The sequence below is a fragment of the Sander lucioperca genome, chromosome 2 (assembly GCF_008315115.2).
Source record: "Sander lucioperca isolate FBNREF2018 chromosome 2, SLUC_FBN_1.2, whole genome shotgun sequence".
In the NCBI taxonomy this organism is placed as follows: Eukaryota; Metazoa; Chordata; class Actinopteri; order Perciformes; family Percidae; genus Sander; species Sander lucioperca.
Window position 1 is genome coordinate 41565617 of NC_050174.1, and position 20108 is coordinate 41585724.

The 20108-nt window shown below is 42.3% G+C and overlaps 1 protein-coding gene across 3 annotated transcripts; it reads right to left on the reverse strand.

Annotated features, from left to right (window-relative positions):
- Positions 1-210: 210 nt before the first annotated feature.
- Positions 211-18235, reverse strand: ncs1b (neuronal calcium sensor 1b). 3 transcript variants are annotated; one of them, XM_031300695.2, is made up of 10 exons: positions 17929-18235; positions 17259-17379; positions 16095-16238; positions 13150-13174; positions 7085-7223; positions 5119-5197; positions 3144-3232; positions 2990-3067; positions 2266-2373; positions 211-1778 (listed from the first exon to the last, which is right to left on the reverse strand). In XM_031300695.2, exons 3-9 carry the CDS (start codon positions 16156-16158, stop codon positions 2275-2277), a joined length of 573 nt encoding a protein of 190 aa, XP_031156555.1. In that variant the 5' UTR covers positions 16159-16238; positions 17259-17379; positions 17929-18235; the 3' UTR covers positions 211-1778; positions 2266-2274. The 3 variants fall into 3 exon arrangements, with proteins under 3 accessions (XP_031156555.1, XP_031156554.1, XP_035853681.1); XM_031300694.2 differs by having other exon boundaries at positions 17961-18234; XM_035997788.1 differs by lacking the exons at positions 13150-13174; positions 16095-16238; positions 17259-17379; positions 17929-18235 and adding an exon at positions 7309-8438.
- Positions 18236-20108: the final 1873 nt, after the last annotated feature.

The window sequence follows — 20108 nt, forward strand, 5'->3', positions numbered from 1 at the left end:
TACCCAAAGGACAGAACAGTCTCCGGTCAATAGCTCTGGACCGTCCTGTCCTCTGCCTTCTCTATGGTATTATTTGCATCTGTCCTTGATGAGAAGAAAACAGAAAGCAGGTCTGAGCAGGCCCAGTGAGCACACAGACCCAGCAGCTTCTACACAATAGCCACTAAGCCTCATTAACCCACCAATCAAAGCCAAGACATCACAGTTTTATGCAGTTCATTGTTCATTATACAACCAAAACAGTGCAGAATGACACCACAAAGCGAGTCGGCATGTAAGATCTTTAAATTTCTTTTAAATTTCGAATACAATGCAATCGGGTGTGTGAAGTCTGTCAGGTGTGGATTACCGTCTTGAGACGTGATTCATTAGGGATCATAAGGAAAGTTGAACATTTTGCAAATACACATTTGAGCAACACTTATGCATTAAACTAAAACAGCTCCTACAAATGATCACCTGCATATAAAGAAATCAAACACAATTCTAGTCATTTCAAATACAAAGACTAAGAACGCAGTGATAGAAAATGTTGCCACTTAAATGCATTTTATTCTGTGCTCTTATACTGTTATAACAGGTAAATGACATTTATCATTTAGTAAATTATCATTTGCATAAGGCATAACATTAGTGAAGCTGATAAAACATCTTAATTCTGTAACGAAAACCATCCAAGAATGAAAAAAAAAAAAGGCATCATCACATGCTCTGGCCTCACACAGGACAAAACCAAAGTGGACAATTGCAACCACGAAGCTCGCAAAAAGCTTTACAACCAGAATTGATGTCTGTTTGTGCCTCTCGATGACCAGGGCTTTGTGTGCGCTGAGGGTGGAGTACGATGCTCTCAAAAGAAGTAATGAGCCTCAGTTCGGATGGGAGCTGTGAGAATTCGCTGTGTGGCTCGGTCATGTCGTTCAGGATGTCGCCGTGCAACGCTACAGACACTAGGCGCAAGTGCTAACGGGGAAGTGAAAGCACAATAGGATGCGGAGAGTGCAAACATAGTAAAATAAATAATCCATAGTAAAATCCCAGCTCCTTCGACGCTCCTCTTCAAATAAAAACCCTGTTCTCTCAGGAGAAAGGAAACCTCAGAATGAGAGAACAAAAACAATCCCACAGTAATGAAAAATACAGTGCAATACATTTTCAACACTTTGATAAAAAATAAAACTTCATTCCATACTTATGAGGGAATTCCCATGAACGTAGCAGAGCAGAAAATAAATTACCCTTCTATTTACATTATACAATGTACACTCTACTGCTTTGTAACTGTAAGTCCGTGTTCACGTTATCAGCAAGGAACACATTTTTCCAGGTTCTCCCGGGTTTCGAGTCTCTCCGTGTGGCGGTGAAGCAGCAGCACAGTTCATCCGAGCGATTCGCGTGCGTTCCCTGGTTTACGGTATGTGAGCGAGACGCACGCTAACATCTCAGGGGGAATTGAGTTCCTTGGACTGTCCGTGGGGAAACCGCAACGGTGCGTTTGCAGAAATGCTCGTACACAATCCACAACACTCAAGGGGCGTACGCGGTGCCACGTAGCTGTAAAAGCACAGATTAATGATTTGATGACATGTTTGACTTTTCCGTCACATCAGAGGATATATTTGTTTATACAATCCGAACTGGAAATGTAGACAGACAGCTTCTTGACACGATACACGGCCGCGCAACAAAAGTTTTCAGTCCACTTCAATAAATGTGGTTCCTTCCCGTCGCAGGTATGATGGTGCTGGATTGGTGTGCGGATGCTGTGTTGGATCCATCTGAGAAATTGTAAGAATGATCACCATTGAATTGATAAGACAGTGAAGTGGTTTCATGAAACGTGGGTGTGGTCAGGGCATGCAAGATAAATCACTAAACAAATCTACTGCATTACTAAAATATGTCTTTGCGAGCTCGCTTCGCAGTTGACAAAACGCTGAGCGGGATGTCAGCAACAATTGGCAGCGGCCGGCGCATTACATTAGGCAGTGAGAGCAGAGGGCTGTCTCGCTCTTCACTCAGCACTGCAAGACTATTTGATTGCCAGCAAACAAGTGGGCCATTTGAATAATTCATAGGAACAAACTGCAAGCAGAAAGTGGCTTCTTCACTTTGGTTTCAGCCCACGGACTGCTTGCTTTTTATTCTTTCCTCTGATGAATTAAGAATGAACCAGTATTTATCCTGCAGTTGAAGCACGACTGGAATCGCAAATCAGCCAAGCAAAGAAGTATGCAGGTATTGGCTCATTAACACACAACTCACCTTACATTCCTACACAAGTCCATCATAGAGAGACAATGCCTGAACAATGGAAGGGTCTGCCTTTGAACCCTCCTGAAACTCCTGCAGAGTCAGCTTCCCGTCTGCATTCTGGGAAAGGAACAGGAGACAAAATGAAAGTGCTGCTTTAACACAAAGTGACCAGCAGGGGGCAAAACAGACTCTTAAAGCTAAATCATGTAACCCCTGCTCTATGCTGTTGGACTGATCTTTGGTTCAGTGCCCTTGGATGGTGGCCACTCTCTGCCAATACAAATCACTAAGTGCTGCTGTGCTGCACAGCTAGTCTAATGGGCTGATGTTGGCAGTAGTGGGCTGACAAACACACCCATGCAGGCTGCGTCTCATCTTTCACTAAAGCCGAGTAGATTCTTGAGGCTGAGGGAGTGTGCATTAGCACCGAGGGCTAGTGGTGCAGGAGACTATATATGATGTTTATAGACTGCAGGCGGTGTTAGTGACGCTCTGATGGATACGGCTAACAGCTCTAAACGTAACGGTGTCCATGTCAAAGCCCTGAGGGTGGCAACAAAGGCACATTCAGTCCTCTTAAAGGTAAAGTAATAATCATTACTGCACTCGTTTCAGCGTCAGGCACAGTTTGGTGTTAATCTGTAGAAAACATCAAATGGTACAGCAACTACTGCATTGGCACCGTCTCTATCACACCTGTGTTTCGATATCATTTCGATATTTAAATACTAACCTTGTCCATCATTGCAAAAATACGGTCCACCCGCTTTTCTGGTGTGTTTTCTTCTTCTGGCAGCTCCACAGTGTTCCCCTAAGATATTAAATAATTCAGTTTGTACCATTCAAAACAATTCAGATGCATACGTCTGATGTCTGGTAAAACTTACCACCATCTGATAAATGGCATCTACGATGTTCAACATCTCATCTCGGGTGATGTAGCCATCGTTATCCAGGTCATATAGTTTGAAAGCCCCTGTGTAGAGAAAAATGTTGAACTTAAGTTGGTCGGTAAGCCCATACAGAGATCAAAAGGCTACTGTGACTTCAAAATGTAAAACAAAAGATTAGATTTAACTATAAATTTGCATGGATTACACAGCACGCAGTGTATCATGTCTGTGGAAGTGGTGAAAACTGAGGACAGACAGGCAGCAGCCTTTCATGTCTGCTTCCCAGTTCAAAAGGCGACAGTAGTGATTGTGCATATGAATAAAGCTCACACTTGGTTTCGGGTTTAAAACGTTTGGTTACAGATAAGGTTGCAGGTTTTCTACAGGCCTCCTCTCTGTCTAATTTTAAAAATCTTCTTAAAACCCACCTCTTTTCTTTGGCTTTTTAACACCAGGTAGAGTGTTGATCTTATGTGTATAGTTGGATATTTGTATTGTGTTTGTCATATTGTATTTTATTTATTCTACTTATTTCTGTTTTATCTTTTTGTGCAGCACTTTGGAAACCTTGTGTTTGTTAAAATCGTGCTATATAAATAAAGTGGATTGGATTGGATTGGATTCTAGGGTGTTTTATTTTCCAAACAGGTTGTCAACGTATTGGGTTATGACCCCCAGGTTGTGTGCCTGCTGTGTCTTGCTAATAATCTCCCTTTTGCTGTTCTCTAAGGGCCCTGACACAGAAAAGCCAGTCGGACTGATCAGTCGGGTCCCGAGGTCCAAAAAATGCCTCAGAACACACTGAGGCGACGCCGACTTGAGCATACGCTCTGCGCATGCGCGAAACGTAATACGTCTCCATAGCAGCAGGCGGTGCTGCTCTGTATTGTTTCTATTAACAGTCTGATTATTTACCAGAAAATGAAGACCGGCAGCTGATTGGACGAACGCGTCACGTGGTTCTTTTTTCTCCGGAAATTCACAGCCAGACTGTCATGGCGGCTTGTTCAGAATCCGATCTCATATTGTACTAAAATAGTTCACCAAAACGTGTTTCTGAAAACATTTTAAGTGAGAAATAGGCCATGCAGTTGCTGAATCTGTCTTCATTTCAGATCAACAAAGGTCAGTTTAAAAGATTTTCGTCAGATTTTGAGAGACTCATCCACTCCCCATTTCCGGGTGAGTCCCGACTGCCCTGTCCCCGACTGAACATGTCGGGTCGGCCCAAATGAATGCCGAGGGCTCCTCGGACGGCCGACGGCACGGGACACACTGAACAGACTCGAGTCACGGACCTCGCCAGACAGCCCGACGCCCGATTATCGGGCTGGTGTGTCTTCTCTCTAAGACAGTTGTTCCCAACCTTTTTGGTCTGAGGTACCCCCACAGCCCTGTCAGATGAAGTCACGTACCCCATCATCGATTCCTAATGTATGTTCCAAATGTATTACACTTTAAAGTGTAGTTTTTTTTTTCTCCATAAAATTGAACTGTCAATGTTAAGGCTGGTTTGGTCAGCTACTGTACTAATACTAGCCTACTAGGCTATTATCCATTGACATTACTTTTAGCTAACTATTATAACCGTTATGTTATAACTGTTAAGTTATTCCTTTTGGCTACCTGTTTAAACTTCTGTGCTCGCTTGCTATCTAGTTTTCACACTCTTACGTTACTGCGACATGTAGTGTTCAGGTGTTACAGTTGACTTAATCTTAATATGTGGATATATTCCATATAATCAAATCGTCATTCATTTAAAAAAAAATAATTTTTTATTAGTTATGCTACTCTCCAATCTTTTCACGTAGCCCCTGGCAACTGCAAGAAGTACAAGGTTGGGAATCACTGCTCTAAGAAAGAAATCAGTCCTCTTTCATATGCAACTCATGGCAGTCAATCCTAAATCCTGTTATTTAAATGTAAAAAAAACAAACAGACAGGGGAGGAGGTTGCATCTTCTTACATCTCAACTTCTCATCAAGAGTTCCCCGGGAAGTCACTGACAAGGCCTGGATGAACTCAGAGAACTCGATGCGTCCATCCTGCAGCGGCAAAAGAGAGAGAAAGAGAGAGAGAATGGGAGAGAGGAAATGGCCCAGAGAGAAGATGAGCCATCTTGCTGTAGCTGTTCTTCCATGACATCCTTGCTGTATTCTGCTGAAAAAACGGGGCCAGACATTTGCTCCAAGTCGGCTGCTATTTTCGACCCTGCACCTGGCTCTCTCCTGAGGCAGAAATATGTCACCTCTGGTCATTAGTAAGATGGATGCGACTGACCCATTGTCTAAAAGTTACAGTACACAAACAACCGCTGTATATTTGGGGTGAGGATGTTTTACATTTTCCTAACGATCCCGCATCGTGAATGGGCATGGCGGATAATTCTGTCCGACAAGGTGGAAAATATTCGGACACTTATACAACCTCTGAGCTCTGAATCGTACCACAGAAGTTCACAACATTTTCCAATTACCCTCCCAAAATTGTGGCCCTCGGCATTCTTTTTCTTCTGCGAGGCCACACTCTGTGCAGCCGAGACAAACGTCTACTGACATGGATAATAATCAAATGTGAAATTGAAAACTCAAAGTGGCTCACATGCCGCTAATTCAGACAAACTCAACAAGCTGAACCTCCATCCTCAAGCAACCGCATGAGATGAAAAATTAAAATCAAATTAAATGCTTAAAAGCACTGCATAAAAGACACGCCATTCACACATCCAACAGCTCTCGATAACAAGCAAAGCATGTAAACCGACGCCCTGGACGTGGTCATTTAGGATTATTATAATATTAGGACTGTCGGTGTGTGGTGCTGCAACAGATGCCTACCTGTAACTGCTATGAGTTCAGCCGCAGCTTTGCTTTAAGAAGATAGCCAAGCGCTCGAATGGCCCTGGGGTCAGCTAACTTTTATCTCTACCAGACATCTGACCAGACAATGCTGAAGTCATGCATTGCTGATTGCATAAGTCATAAATACTGTTAAGATCAGTGCGTTCTCTAACTACAGGGTGCCTACCACTAATGAATGTCACAGATAAACATCAGATGGAGGGGTTGTCTGATCTTTCTGACACAGAGCCTCTTAACTGAGTCAATAAACCTGCAGGGGCTCACCAACGTCCCAGGAGCTGGTCATCTACAGTTTGACCTCGTAAACACAACTCGACTAATCTGCAGCTGCGATGAGGTGGATCACTCCAGACTAAATGTTGCCCACATAACAGACAGGAGTTCCGTTCCAAAACAAAAATTTTGGCAAACACTATTGGAAAATGATTCCTGGCACATAACAAAGGGTTACGATTATGTCTTACTGCTGATGCAATGACTCATCTTTTTTTATAGGAGACAATCATCTGTGCTGTTATAATACTGGCAATGTCGGAGCAGAGAATGATTTTGAAAGACGTATGTAGTGTTTTGATGTACTCCAAAATGTACAAAATACAAATCGGATAATGTTTGTACTAACCTTACAGTTAGCACCAAAATACAAAGAACACAAACAGGGCAATCATTCCACACTGGGTACAATAAACATGTCCTTATACTGTATATTATTTTGATTACACTATGGTCAAGAATTTCAATACATGTTTCCGAAACAGCTTTCCTTCAAAGGTAATAAATTGCACTTTTCTGTATACAAACCTGATGGCCTGCAGTTCTCTCAAAAAGGGCTCTGGAATAATAAGAGCAGCAAAATGAAAAGGATTTCTAAACCACGTTGCCCTTTTGTTCTGTGCAACCTCTGGCTGAAAGGACCTTTAGATTAGCTCTATCCTCAGACGCTGTCGCTCTGAACATTATGTTCCTTGTCAAGCAGCAACCCCGAACAAACAGCCACTGCCTAACTATTTCTCTGTCCTATTTGTCCTGCCTCATAATAGGAGAGTTAAACACATGACATTGGTTACAAACCTTGTTTTCATCAAATACATTGAAGACAAAGGAGGCGAACTTTGTGGGATCTCCAAAAGGAAAGAACTGCTTGTATATCTTCTGAAAGCCCACCGCATCCAGCTGCCCACTTGGGCAATCTTTAATGAAGCCTTTGTACCTGAAACATAAAGCACAGATATTTAAAGAGTTCTAATATCATGTATAATGGCAACAACGATGACAGATTGAAGTCACCTCCTCACCCTGCAGCAGGCATTACGTATTCAGCCTGAAAGCGTGTGCTAGATCAAAAAAGTAAAGTGCAAAGCTATTTGTCTCATTCACAGATAAGACGATTGCCCTAATCCAATAGCAGGCCCAGAGTGGTTAAGTCTAATCAAATTACTCTCTAGTCTTCTTTTGATAATATGCGTGGCTGATAGATAAGTCTGAGAGCTTCCCCTTGCCCCTGGAAATGACATATCTAGAGAGCGACGTAATATCGCGATTAGCCTAAATATAGAAGCATCTCATAAGCAATTTCAAGCGCAGTCGCTCAAAAAGGCAGGCAGTTTCCTTATATGTCTTCATAAAAAGGGACACGGCAGCCTCAAAGTCTAACTAGGCTGTGGCAGGTCAGGGAGTGAGGGAGAGATTGTTAGCCATTACAAAAATAAATGCTAGATGAAAAGTAGGAGGAGGAAATAGCAGGGAGAAAATAACACTCTCGTTATACCAAGCATTACAAAAAGCTTTTGCTCTTGATCAACAGCAAAAATGACGCACAAGGGAGTTCTGCACGTTCGTCTCTGATTCAGAATAAGGTCGGGCTGTAATTACGGCCAGAGAGAGAGAGAGCGAGAGAGAGATAGAGTGTTCTAGTGAAGAAGGCCAGGACAGATCTTTTCCACTCGCACTCAGGCTCCTCACTCATCTTAAACTCTGTGCTTTTAATCTGCCTTGGAGATAATGAAGCCAGCTCCATATAGCCAAAGAGAGGTGGAAAGACATTTTGAGGACCAGCTGAGAAAAAAATCTTCAGCAAGGCGAGAAGAGAGCGGAACCATGTAATTCTCACATTTGAATTATCTTGGAGATGTGCAGAAAAAAAAATGAAAGCCTAGCTCACTATGATGCATAACACAGTCTAATTGGTATTCAAAGTGCATGGCACACAATGCATATCATAATCCAAAGCTGACCCATTTCACCTGAATTCTTCAGTCATTTTTAATGTGTGACTTTGGAATATGATAGCCGGCAACCAACAGAAAAGGCTGAATGGTACTGTAACACACTGTATAGCATAGTGTGTGTACTGTATATACTGTACAGTTAGTATACATGTTTTAGTATAGTGCATTTAGTAGATTGCTTGCTGCATAAACAGAACAGTGTATCTACAGTAAAGTGGCTATATTGCTCTTACTCAATCATTTCAGGTGCATCAAATAGCCATTTTTTGTTTATCGCAGGAAAAATAAAACTGAATTGGTTCTCCAATACTGACATATACGCTTATCACAGATATATTGGTGTCAGAGTATGTTTGCTGATAAGTAACAAGAACAGTTCAGCAGAGAAATGTGTTTTTGATTGGTGTCGTTTACATAAATAATGGTCGAAAAAACCTTCCCTGTATCCTGCATCACATTGATAGAAGGATACATTAATATATACAAATGAATTAACACCACAAACCACATAAGTACTGTGGTCCAGGTGAAACAGGTCTTCATTTTAAACCATGCCTGACTAAATAAAAAGGCTTTTAAAAGGCACTCCACTGATTTTGCACATTAAGTTCAGTTTACTTGTTATGCGGAGTGCTAGTCCCTGTGAAAACATATCTTCTTTGGCTCTGAAGCAGCCTTCCAAAGTCTGAAAAAAAATAACCCTGATGATGTCATCTTCAATCTGCTGCTTCGATTTTGTCCGCTTTTTTAATCTGTATTTTAGGAGTCACTCAGATTTATGGTGCAATACTAAATCACAGGAGTTCTTCTTTAATATGACTATTTTCTTTTGCCTCAAGATTTATTTTCTGTGACCAGTGTTTCGCAATTTTAAGAGCGCCTTAAGGACTTATTGCATGTGAAAATGATAGAGCAGTGAATGGAGTGAGTACTCGTACGACACTGTCAGACCAGAGAAAGTCTTTTTTATTACACACATTCTTTCTCCTTCTCAAAACCCTGTGCCTACATTACCCAAATGCTAACTAGACCACGACTTGATTCAGTGTGTTATTTTTCATTTTCAATAACCAAATTAAGCTGTTCTGATTCTCAAATTATGTCTTTAAAGTAAAGAAAAAACTAAATAAATCATGGATTTTTCACTCTCTTTGTCAATATAAGTATTGGTTGGGCTCCAGTTAAAACCTTCAACATGCACTTTGAGTTTTGATTTATATATGTTTTTTTATTATAGTCATATTCATTTGCTTTACTAGGCATTCAGTACACATGTAAGGCTGACTGACACACATTTGACATACTACCAGTAGAGTTACATAAGCAGACGACACATCTACAGTACATGGGTGCAGTACAGAGGCACTGTACCAGTGTTAACATGTTTGCCCAGTGTCAGCTATTCCTCAGAGTCATAATCAGAATCACCTTCATTTGCCAAGAACACATCGTGTCCAAGAAATGTGACTTGGTGACACTGGTGCTAAGACACGTACACAGTCAGACTGTACTTGAAGCAGTGTAATAGTGCAACTACGTACTGTACTTGCAGGGACATAGCAGGCGTGACATTGTGCATCTCCCACACTAGGGGGGCCAGCATGAAGATTAAGAATGTATTACTGGCATTGGCTCCTACTCCTTGGCATCTACCAGGGTGGTTTGCTGAAGAGTTGCGCAGAATGTCTGCCTAGCTGGCAGGAACATCACTGCGCTATGGCATTTTGTTATTGATTTCAGGTGAGCCTCAAGCATACCAATGATGTTCCCTTTAGAGGAGAGTTAGGAAGGGGGACAAATTTAATGCACAACACAGGCATTGATCTAACCTTGCTAATTCTTCTATGTCTGTGCCTGTGCTCTAATTACACGCCATCTGGCATTTCCCCTGGTAAAATTCCCGCTCATCCCTCACACTCAGCCGCGTTGATTGCTGCTGATCTTCAAGTGAGGACTAATGCAAACTTTGCTGTGAAAGACAGTGAGAGTGATGGTGAACTAGCCGGGGGCTGGAGATTTAAGAAGAGTGGGGGTATATTCCGCACCAGTGCACTCAGTCAGCCCCGGAGACGGCTGGACACCTCGGAGGCTATTGAACTGCCAATGCCCAGTGATATCTAATGCTGCTGCATGGCTGTGTATATGCCCCGCCCCCCACCGTAAACCCCCTAACAGGGGACATGAACAGCAACTAGCTCCTGACACAGAGCTCTTTTCATGCATGCAGAATTTGGTTGTGAAATGCAAAACCAAAGCACGAGAACTGAAGTGTAAACATGGAAAAGTGATCACTTCATTACAGCGCTGCCTCTTCGAATATACAGTAAGGCTATTGTTTCTTTAGAAAAGAAACACAGAGAATACTCGTTTTTTCTTTTCCAAAAAAACAATAGCCCAAGAGCAGCAGCATGCAGCAAACAAAAGCGATGACTACGCTCATGCCTGAATCATCTCTGTACATGAAGATGCATTGTCTCCCATCCGTGTCCCGGCAGCTGTCAAATTGTGCCTTCAGAAAAAATAAATAAATCACACCTTAATAGTAATGATGACTCTTACCACAGTTTCTGTGACTTATCCTGGATACGTTTCATTTTGATACTGTATATGTAAATAGATGTTGGAACACTGTGAGTGCAGGCTGGGATCAGACAAAGGCGAGACCTCTGCAAAGTGATGCCGGAGCAGGTCAAACTGAATCATAGCTACAGACTCCGACAGGGAGGATTACTAATAGGCAAACTTGTGGAGGCTCTGTGGCCATGTAGTGATTAAGTGCCTGGATGTGAAACAACCTCATGCCTCCGCAATTCTTCTGTTATCAGACATCCCGTTTGCAAATAGAGCAAAAAAGGTTGTTGAGGAATGCATCATTGAAATGTTTGTATCCGTATTATGAGCCTTCAAAGTCATTCAGTCTCAGTAAGGCTTCAAAGTCATTCTATTTTCAGAACTTATCTGTCTTCAGGGTAGGAGTGAGGGAGATGGCTTCGAATCAACTACCAAACCAAATGTAAAGGCACTATTCGTGGACTCAAGAAGCAAAATCTTGGGCAAAATACATATCAAAGTGGATTTTGGAAGTGGGTCAATATAAGACCCCCCTGATTCCTGTGAGCTTTGCCAGTAAAAACACAATTGTGATTGTAATAATATATGAATAGCTTTACATCAGGAATGGAAATATCTCATTAAAAACGAATGTATACTGCTGGTAGGAGACCCTTCATTAACTAGTCATCTTTCAGACCCAAATAACCTTTGGATAACTAGTTCCCTAAAGATATGGAATTAAAAAATTAAAAAGGCACCAATGGAAGGGCAGGACTAAAATGTTCAAATGGTTCGCCTATGACCTGGACTTCATGCCCAGCAAGTATGACACGAGGTTTAGAAGCTGGACTGGAAATGCTCTTAAATCAAGGTACGGTTATGGACTTACCGGACCTTAAGATCAACTTTAATCTGCAGAATCAGGATCACTTTAGGTATTTACAAATCAGAGATTTTGTTGGCAAGATATTTTCAAAAGACGACACTACAATGGGAAAAGGAATACTTGATGTTTTTCAAAAAGCCTATAAAGATGCTACTTACCAAACAAGCAATATCAAAATTATATTTTGCTCTTAAAATGTAAAAATGAAACCGTACTCTGTATATTAAAGCAAAATGGAAAGCAGAGGGTATTTCTGGATCTGCAGACAGCAGACCTCCCTCCTGAAGAGAATTCAGCTGGAAGAATGTGACTCTGTTCTTCTGTACTCCAGCGCAAAAGACTAACAACTCTAATCAGACTGCCCACTGGAGGTCCTGTGGAAGCACAGTGGCAAATCACTTTCACATTTTCTGTGTCTACAGATACCTGGAGGCAGTTTTTAAAATAAAAATCTATTTTAATTTTCAAAATCATGGTTGATCTAGAAGGGGTTAACTGTGCAATACGTGATAAATAATTGGTGAGGTTGTTGTTTAGTGGCATGCAAAATGAGTGGATCGACTTAGTTTACAATGTATACACCATGGATAGAATCACATTTAAACTGAGAACTCAAATTCACATCTTTGATGAAAACAGGTCAAAATGGCTTACCCATGTGTCAAACTATAAGACCTGATGTTGTATAGCAGTAATATATATATATATATATATATATGTTATGGGCATATCTTCCAATTTAAAATGTTCTTTTCCTTGGTTGATATCAATGTGCATGTATATAGATGTTGATGTTCATTTCAGAAATGTATCCTCCCCAGTTGGCCCATATAATTCCTTTTGTTTATCTGTTTTTTCCTCTTTTTTTTGGGCTTTTCCGCCTTTAATTTTTGACAAGCTAGGCGAGAAAGGGGAGAGAGAGGGGGAAGACATGCAGGAAATCGTCACATGTCGGATTCGAACCCTGGACCTCTGCATCGAGGCATAAACCTCTCAGTATATGTGCGCCTGCTCTACCCACTGATCCAACCCGGCCACTATCTGTGTTGGTTAAAAGGGCTGTACTCAATATTTAGAAAAAGTCTGGGATTGCCTCCACACAGCTCTCGGCAGACCGTTCCCCAACTCGTCAAATGCCAGCACTTTGTCTGGCCCTGGCGTCTGATAACGACGCACAAGACACTCACATGCACAGGCGTGCACTCACATGCACTAACATGCACTCACATGCACGTGCTGCCGGACTGGCTATCAAAACAAAGAACAGAGAAGCTCGGATAACAACACACACAGTGGGAGTGTGACTTCATTTTCGGCTCAGGACGCCATTACTCCAGTATATCTTTACACAGAAAATAGAAGTTTACTGCTATATTAATGTTCAGAATATTGAGCACACCCCCTTTAAAAGAAAACCTAATAAAAAAGGTATATACACAATAAAAACAAAAATGAATGCATACACTTACCACTGTTGCACCTCTTTCTCTGTAACTGTGAGAGAAATAAAGAGACATATTAGCTTTGAGGAATACTTTGGCTGTCCTAGAAAATAAAAGTAGCATGCTGTTAGATACAACAGAGGAGCCGAGTACTGTAGTAGCGTCATTAATCATCTTGGCCCAATCCTTTCACATCTGACTTTACCAAAACTATTCAACAGTGTCAACGTGCAAGTTTGAAAGAAATAGCCATGTTTAGTTGAGTGTAGAATTCATCGATTCTAGCCTGCTATAAGAGAAGATGAATAATACATTTCTGCGAGAACAAGTGGGAGTAAACCCCAGGGAGCCACAAAAAGACAAACAAGGCTGAGGGAGTGAAGGTCAGCCACAGATTTAAGAAAAAGAACAGTTCAGGAGGCAGGATGTGTTGTCATGCCCACACACACACACACAATTATCTGCCAGCATCTAATCAACCAATCCCTCACGGCTTCCCCTCGTCTCTTGACTTTCTCTCAAGTAACCACAGCAATGTTCGGCCTCTCGGGCCCCTGGGGTTGCTAATGAAAACGAGGACTGTAAATCAATAGCGTTGGTTTAACCAGGTGGTCCTTTGAGATAGACTTTCTGAATTCAAGTCTGAGGACACATGCCGTCTATTACTGTACTAATTCGGCTGGGCCTGGGTCAAAGCAATGGCCTTATAAACATAGCAAACAGCTAGTTAGTTAATTAATAATGTCTTCTTCTGTAATTTTTAACCTTGAGCAACTCGTAGTCATGGTTACTGCAAAAGTATACAAACAAAGGGAGTTTCATGCCTAGACATAAACCTACAAACATAACCTTAAACATAAGACATTTTTGGGGAATTACATTATCAAATTGTCAAACACCCTCATATTGCAAGAGACTGGTCAGGAAATAAAACATATATTCATGGCAAACAAATTCACCATGACATCTACGTGTGTATTCCATAGTGTGACTACTGCAGCGCTGGAGCAGAATCACACGGAGGCTATTGATAAGAAGGCCAGGCCAGGTAGCCTTCGCCAGCATATATCTCGGCCTCAATTTCTTCTGCTCAGCATTTCATCAAGAAATTCAAGTCAGTCAGAGGCAATGGGCAATAATGTGATCAGCCCATTGCAGGAGAGTGCAGGGCCCACTCAGCTGGTTGGCCCTGCAGGGTCTGCTAGAACACATCCAGCTTGCTCTGTCACCGTGGGCCTCTTCATGGCTTTGACAACTTACAAAATCATCATGCCATAACATTGGGCCTAGCCTACTTCCTGCAGACATTTTAACAGGACTGCAGGCATTTCTATGTGATGCCATAGCAGTCATTTGGAAAAGCATTTTAAAAGTACAGGTAAGGCTGCAACCATTTTCCACAGTTTTCACTAAGAACGGGAAAAACGCTGGCTAGCCATAGCCTTGGTACTGTTTAATGTTGTCTTTGGCCAGAAGGTGTTATATTTAAAGTCATAATAATTGTCTGATGAAAATGCATGCATTTTTAAACCTACAACAAAGCTGAAGACAGACATCTAACTAAACAGACCTTAATTCTGGCCTGGCCTTGTCAGTTGGCTGACAACACAGAGGGCATAATTTGCTGAGGAAAAATAACACCCTACCACTGAAAGAAAAAAGACACATAGGCACAGAGGAATTTACTAAGTCCCCAATCTGTCAAGAACCAAAGGAAAGCATAGACCAAAATGGCAGACACAGCTTCTCATGGGAGAGCAAGAAAACGAGGCAACAACAGGATGAAGGAAAGCAGAAATAAGTCTCAAGTCAGGCAACAGAGAACGGGAGAATGATCACACTGGGAGAGAAAGCTTGGTGCCCCTCTCAGCGACGCTAACCAGATAAGATCCTAATTATACTATTCCATTCCCAGCTCAAAGAGGGCAATTAGGGGATAAAGCGAAGGAGACAGGGCGAAAAGGGTAAGAGAGAGAGAGAGCGAGAGAGAGAGAGAGAGAGGGAGAGAGAGGACAGCAGCAAGCAGCCCAGCCCAGCCCAGCACGAAGCCCAATCTTCCTCCACAGCAATTTCCTGCCACCACAACAGCCTTCCATGGTTCTGCTGTGGAGAGACCCACCACACAAATAACACTGTCATTAAGTAGCCAATGGATGTCAACTCCCACCCACACCTGCACACTGTACTGCTCAAATAATAACTCTGTGCTCCAAAAATAACACGCAAATGGTTAATATGGTGTCTTCAGAGCAGACATGGTTGTGGTAATTATAAATGTGATCTCTGCTCATATTTGATTGAAAAATGTGGCGAGGGGGGAGGGGGAGGAGTTAGTGCTAACAAGGTGGGAAAAGCAAATGCTGTCAATTTGCAATGATAAGTCTACAGGAACAACACAAATCCATGTACTCTTTATGATCAACCCCACCATTTAAATTCAAACTCTGTTTATATTGTATACTCATTTATCTCTGTCTCTGTATACATAAAAGAATGTACGGAGGTTCCGTGACCTGCATAAAACCACATCCTCATCTCTAAAACCCCCAGCTCGATACAAACTCAGCATCTCCATATTTAAAAGTCCCTTCAGCGTGATTTAAAGATGCTGATCGCAACTTTTGTGGGACTTTAACTAATCGCAATTTGCTACACAACATTTAAATGTAAATTGAAATCAAACAGGGAGCTTATTCTCGGCTGACGTTTAGTTGTAGCTCTGTTTTGTCGATAATGAGATACGGGTGCAGAATTGCATTATATCTTACTGTAGCAGGCAGGGCTATTTACTGTACAGCCTGTATGGATCCCAGTGGGTGGAAAATATCATTATTAATGTTTGCTATTCCTATCACACGCTGTACAGTCTTTCACGTTTGGCCAGAATGTTTCTTTATTCTCATGCAGGCTAGCTGAAAAGAGTTTGTGTTCCTAAAACACAAGCACAAAGAAAAAGACGTGAAGATACTCACAGTAGGTTTTCCTTGTTAACTCCTCCACCACCTCTGGCTTGAGCTTGCTGTTTGATTTACCCATGATCTTCAAGCTCTCCTCCACACCTCCAAATCCACCTTGGCACACAGCACCTGTTACTACCTCCTCTCCAGGCTGCTCCTCTGCCAAAAAACATACACAAACGTGGGCCTGTTTAGGTGCAATGATGCCAGTGAAAGAAGGGAAACACTCTTTTGTTTTGTTTTGTTTTGTTTTGAAGACAAAAAAGGAAACTCCCATTTAAGCTAAGGGAGTATATCGTTCTGTGTATGTCACTCTAGCTGTGGTCATGATCTGCTCAGTCATCACCAGCCCTGGCGTTCCAGACAGGCGAGTCAAACCCCAGGGGCCCTGTGAAAAAGGGCCAGCAGGTTGTTGAGTCTATATGAGAGCTGCTGAGTGCCTATATGTTTGCCTCATTTCTTCATAGCAGTCCGTGGGCGAAGAGTGGCGTTTGGATGCGTTGCTACCTTAGTCCTTGGATACAAGAGTCACTCAGTGGTTGGGTTAAGCACGTTCAAATCCCTGTTCCACTCATTCTCTGTTCTTCTCACTCCTCTCCCCCCTCCTCCTTTCCCACCACTATCTCTTATGCTCTGGGTAAGTTACTGTAGAAAAGATCCCTCCCTCTTGACAGCTGAGATAGGATAGGAGGTGTGTAAACTAAAACACAATGAACAGAGCTCGCCTGGCATGTACCCCGCTGCACTTTGCGCTCAGCTCAAATCCCTGGAATTTACACAGACATAACAGTTTAAGAAAAGGTAAAAGGTTTCAGTAATAATGTATGGAAAGCAAAAAAAAGAAGCAAGGTCTCAACATAGCTCTACAGTTCTAGATGCCAGCTGAGAAGAGATGTGGTCTTGCTCTTAAAATAAGTGTGCGAGCAGTCTACAAAGCTTAGACAGAGGCGGATTTGAAGAGTGACAGTTTTCTTTTCTTCTCCATTCTGACTCATAATTCTCCCTCCTTCCTGGCCTCATGACAGCATGGCGATTTCCTCCTCTCTGTCACAGTAGACAGGAGAAGAGGCATAATGGAATTTCTTTGTATCACGGGCCTAGCGTTGGCATGCACTGATGCCTAACCACAGCAGCTGTCTAAGCCACATAAAAAAACTACTGTATGCACTAAGTAGGCACCTTCACTGCAAACATCTGCTCTCTGTGTCCATGGCCAGTGATGTCCTTCTGAGGGATGCCATGCTGGTAATCACCATCTTGTGTTCGCTCAAGCCTTCTGGTCCTGGGTGTTACTTAGACACTGTGGAAAATAAACAGGCACACAGCAGTTACAAAAGGAATGCATTTGCTGTGTTTTAGTGGAAATGGACCGTGTTGTCACCTAGAGCCACAGATGCATGAGCACTTGACTGGAAAAACACTCAAAACAGACAACGACCTTTCTACTGTCTGTCAAAGCTACTGAATAAAGCCCACAGTCAAGGCACAGTGACAGTGTGGAGCAAGAGGAGTGTTGTCAATTTAAATTAATGTAGCATTAAGTCTCAGGAATTATCGATTCCATTAAATTCATAACAAATAAATGGCTGAATTAATTCATATGAAAGAGAGTTTCCATATGCATTTTGGTTGACAGGAGTAAGAAACATAAAGTCGCAGCAGCAGCAGGTGGGACGTTGCCTGGCAGTACCATAGCAACACACAGTTTATGGCTACAGCTACAGTGCGGGAAGCTTGCTAGTCATTGTACTTCGCAACACTTGGTACCCACGCTGTTCTTTGTAGCGAGTTGCCTAAAACACACATACACACACACACACACACACGCGCACACACACACACAAATTACCTTGTAATGATAAAAATGACTTCGGGGTTTACCGGAGCTACAGAAACGGGAAGTGGCCGTCCAGTCAGTCCCAAAGCAGAGAGCCACTGTCCAACGTTGTCTTCCTCCACCGAGTTCCGGGAGCGACTCGCTGCTGCGCGGATGGCCGTCCGTGTTGCTCTCTGATGCCGCCGTCAGGGAGTGACGTTGCTACTGGTAACTCAGCCCAGTCAGAGCCAGAGAGACTCTGACGTCGCAGTGCATTGGTCACACAGGGACTCTTTGTATGCTTTTTAAGAGCCTTACACGTGTCATCTCGTATACAGCGAAGGGTTAATGAACCCACTTTTTGACCCACGTTCTTATTTTCAGGACAGAGTTTGGCTCTTTTACTCTAGCTTGTGTGCCCAACTGATATGGTAAGCTTATGTCTAGGAATGCCTGTCTTTTTACCTAGGTTACATGATATAGCTCCTTTTTGTTTTTTATTATGTTATGACTGAAGGGACTTTACCTTTTTATTAGCTATACTCACTGCACCAGTGTGTGTAATTATGCGTATGATCCACTTAAATAACGTAATATACAAATTGGCCATCACTTTATAATTATGTGACAAGGGCTATATGGATATTATTGGCATAATGTCATCTCTGACAATTGTTATCTTTATAGGGAGTTAGGTATGTCTGCTGGTTGACTTTACATGTTTTGTTTGAACTCTATTAATGTGTTAGCATTATTGTAAAATGTATGATATATTGTGGCTATATTTATAGCTTAGATGCAGCTATTAAAGGGATTCTGTGGCAATTTAGCATTGCAATTTCATTAAGCTGAGATTAAACAGGAATGGTTCAAATTGATGCAGCAGAGGCCTAGATATCCTGAGTGGTAGTCCTTAGTAAAGGTGCTGTAGGTAGGATTGGGAAGATCCAGGACTTAGCCAAAACATTTGAACATCAACAACTTCTCAGTCCGTCCCCCCTTTCTGATAAAGCCCAAAACGTTATCCTGAGCCCCTCCCCCCACAAGGGTGAATGAATGCTGTGCATGAGCAGTGATTGACACATAGTTAGACAACCCCACCCCCCGCCCGGCCATGACAGCAAATATGTCATATGACAGCAAATATGACAGAAAGTTAGTTTCATAAGGCTTACCTACTGCACCTTAAGGGTCAAGCTCCAAAAACTCTTCAATTCCCATAATGAAACTCAATAGAGGCGCCCAGGTCTTTCAAACACCACATAGGCTACTGCACATTGCTGCAGCTCCTCTTTTCACCCTGTGTGTTGAGCTCTCCGTTTTAGCTACAGAGTGAGGCATCTCACTTCTATTCCATCTTTGTTGGGAGTCACACATGCGCAGTAGCTAGGTAAGGACTACTACCAAAGCCCGTCTGCGGAAAGCCGTTCCACTCCCTATTAAGCCCCATTGTACCTACTTTGGTTGCAGTTCCACCAGAGTTCCACTGGGGGTGATCACGGTCCAGTGCTAAATGAATGGGACCCTATGGAGCTAGACGGCTAAATTTGTCTCTTTCGCCTGATTGTCGTTGAGAAATCTTAGATTTGATTGTAGTTTTTGCAAGTTTAACATAGATTATAGGTCAAAAGTTGAATGAACGAGTACTTATGCCCTTTCGATTTGTTACAGGTTGAGTCGTTGTTGCCCATAACACGCTAGCATTCTGCTAATGAATGCTGATTGGTCAGTGAAGGACTGATTACAACCAGAGCTCCCGCTTGACGGCATCCGAAGCAGAACCAGAATGTCAGAGTGAATATTTCGGCGTGGTCTTTAAAACATTAGCAAACCTCTTTCTAGCACGTGTATTAACAGGGAGAGCCTAACCTGTCAGCTGTGTTGTCGATGCCTCGAGAGAAAAAAGGAAGCGTAAAGCAGTATCTCTGGCCGTATATGTGTATGACATCATTGATATTTTAAAAGGCTATTTAGAACAAAAAAGCCACAAAAAGCTAACACCCAGCAGTGTGTATTTTCTCATCCTCCCCTTTCGAATGCAACATTCAAATTACTAGACAAAAAATTATATCCTGAGAAAAGTGGATTTTGAAGGGTATAGCTCCATACACCACCATTCATTCTGCACTGGCCTGTGAGCGCCCCCTATATGGATCAAGAGTGGAACTGCAACTAGTTCAGAAGCCGGAAGTAACGAGAGAGTGGAACTTCTT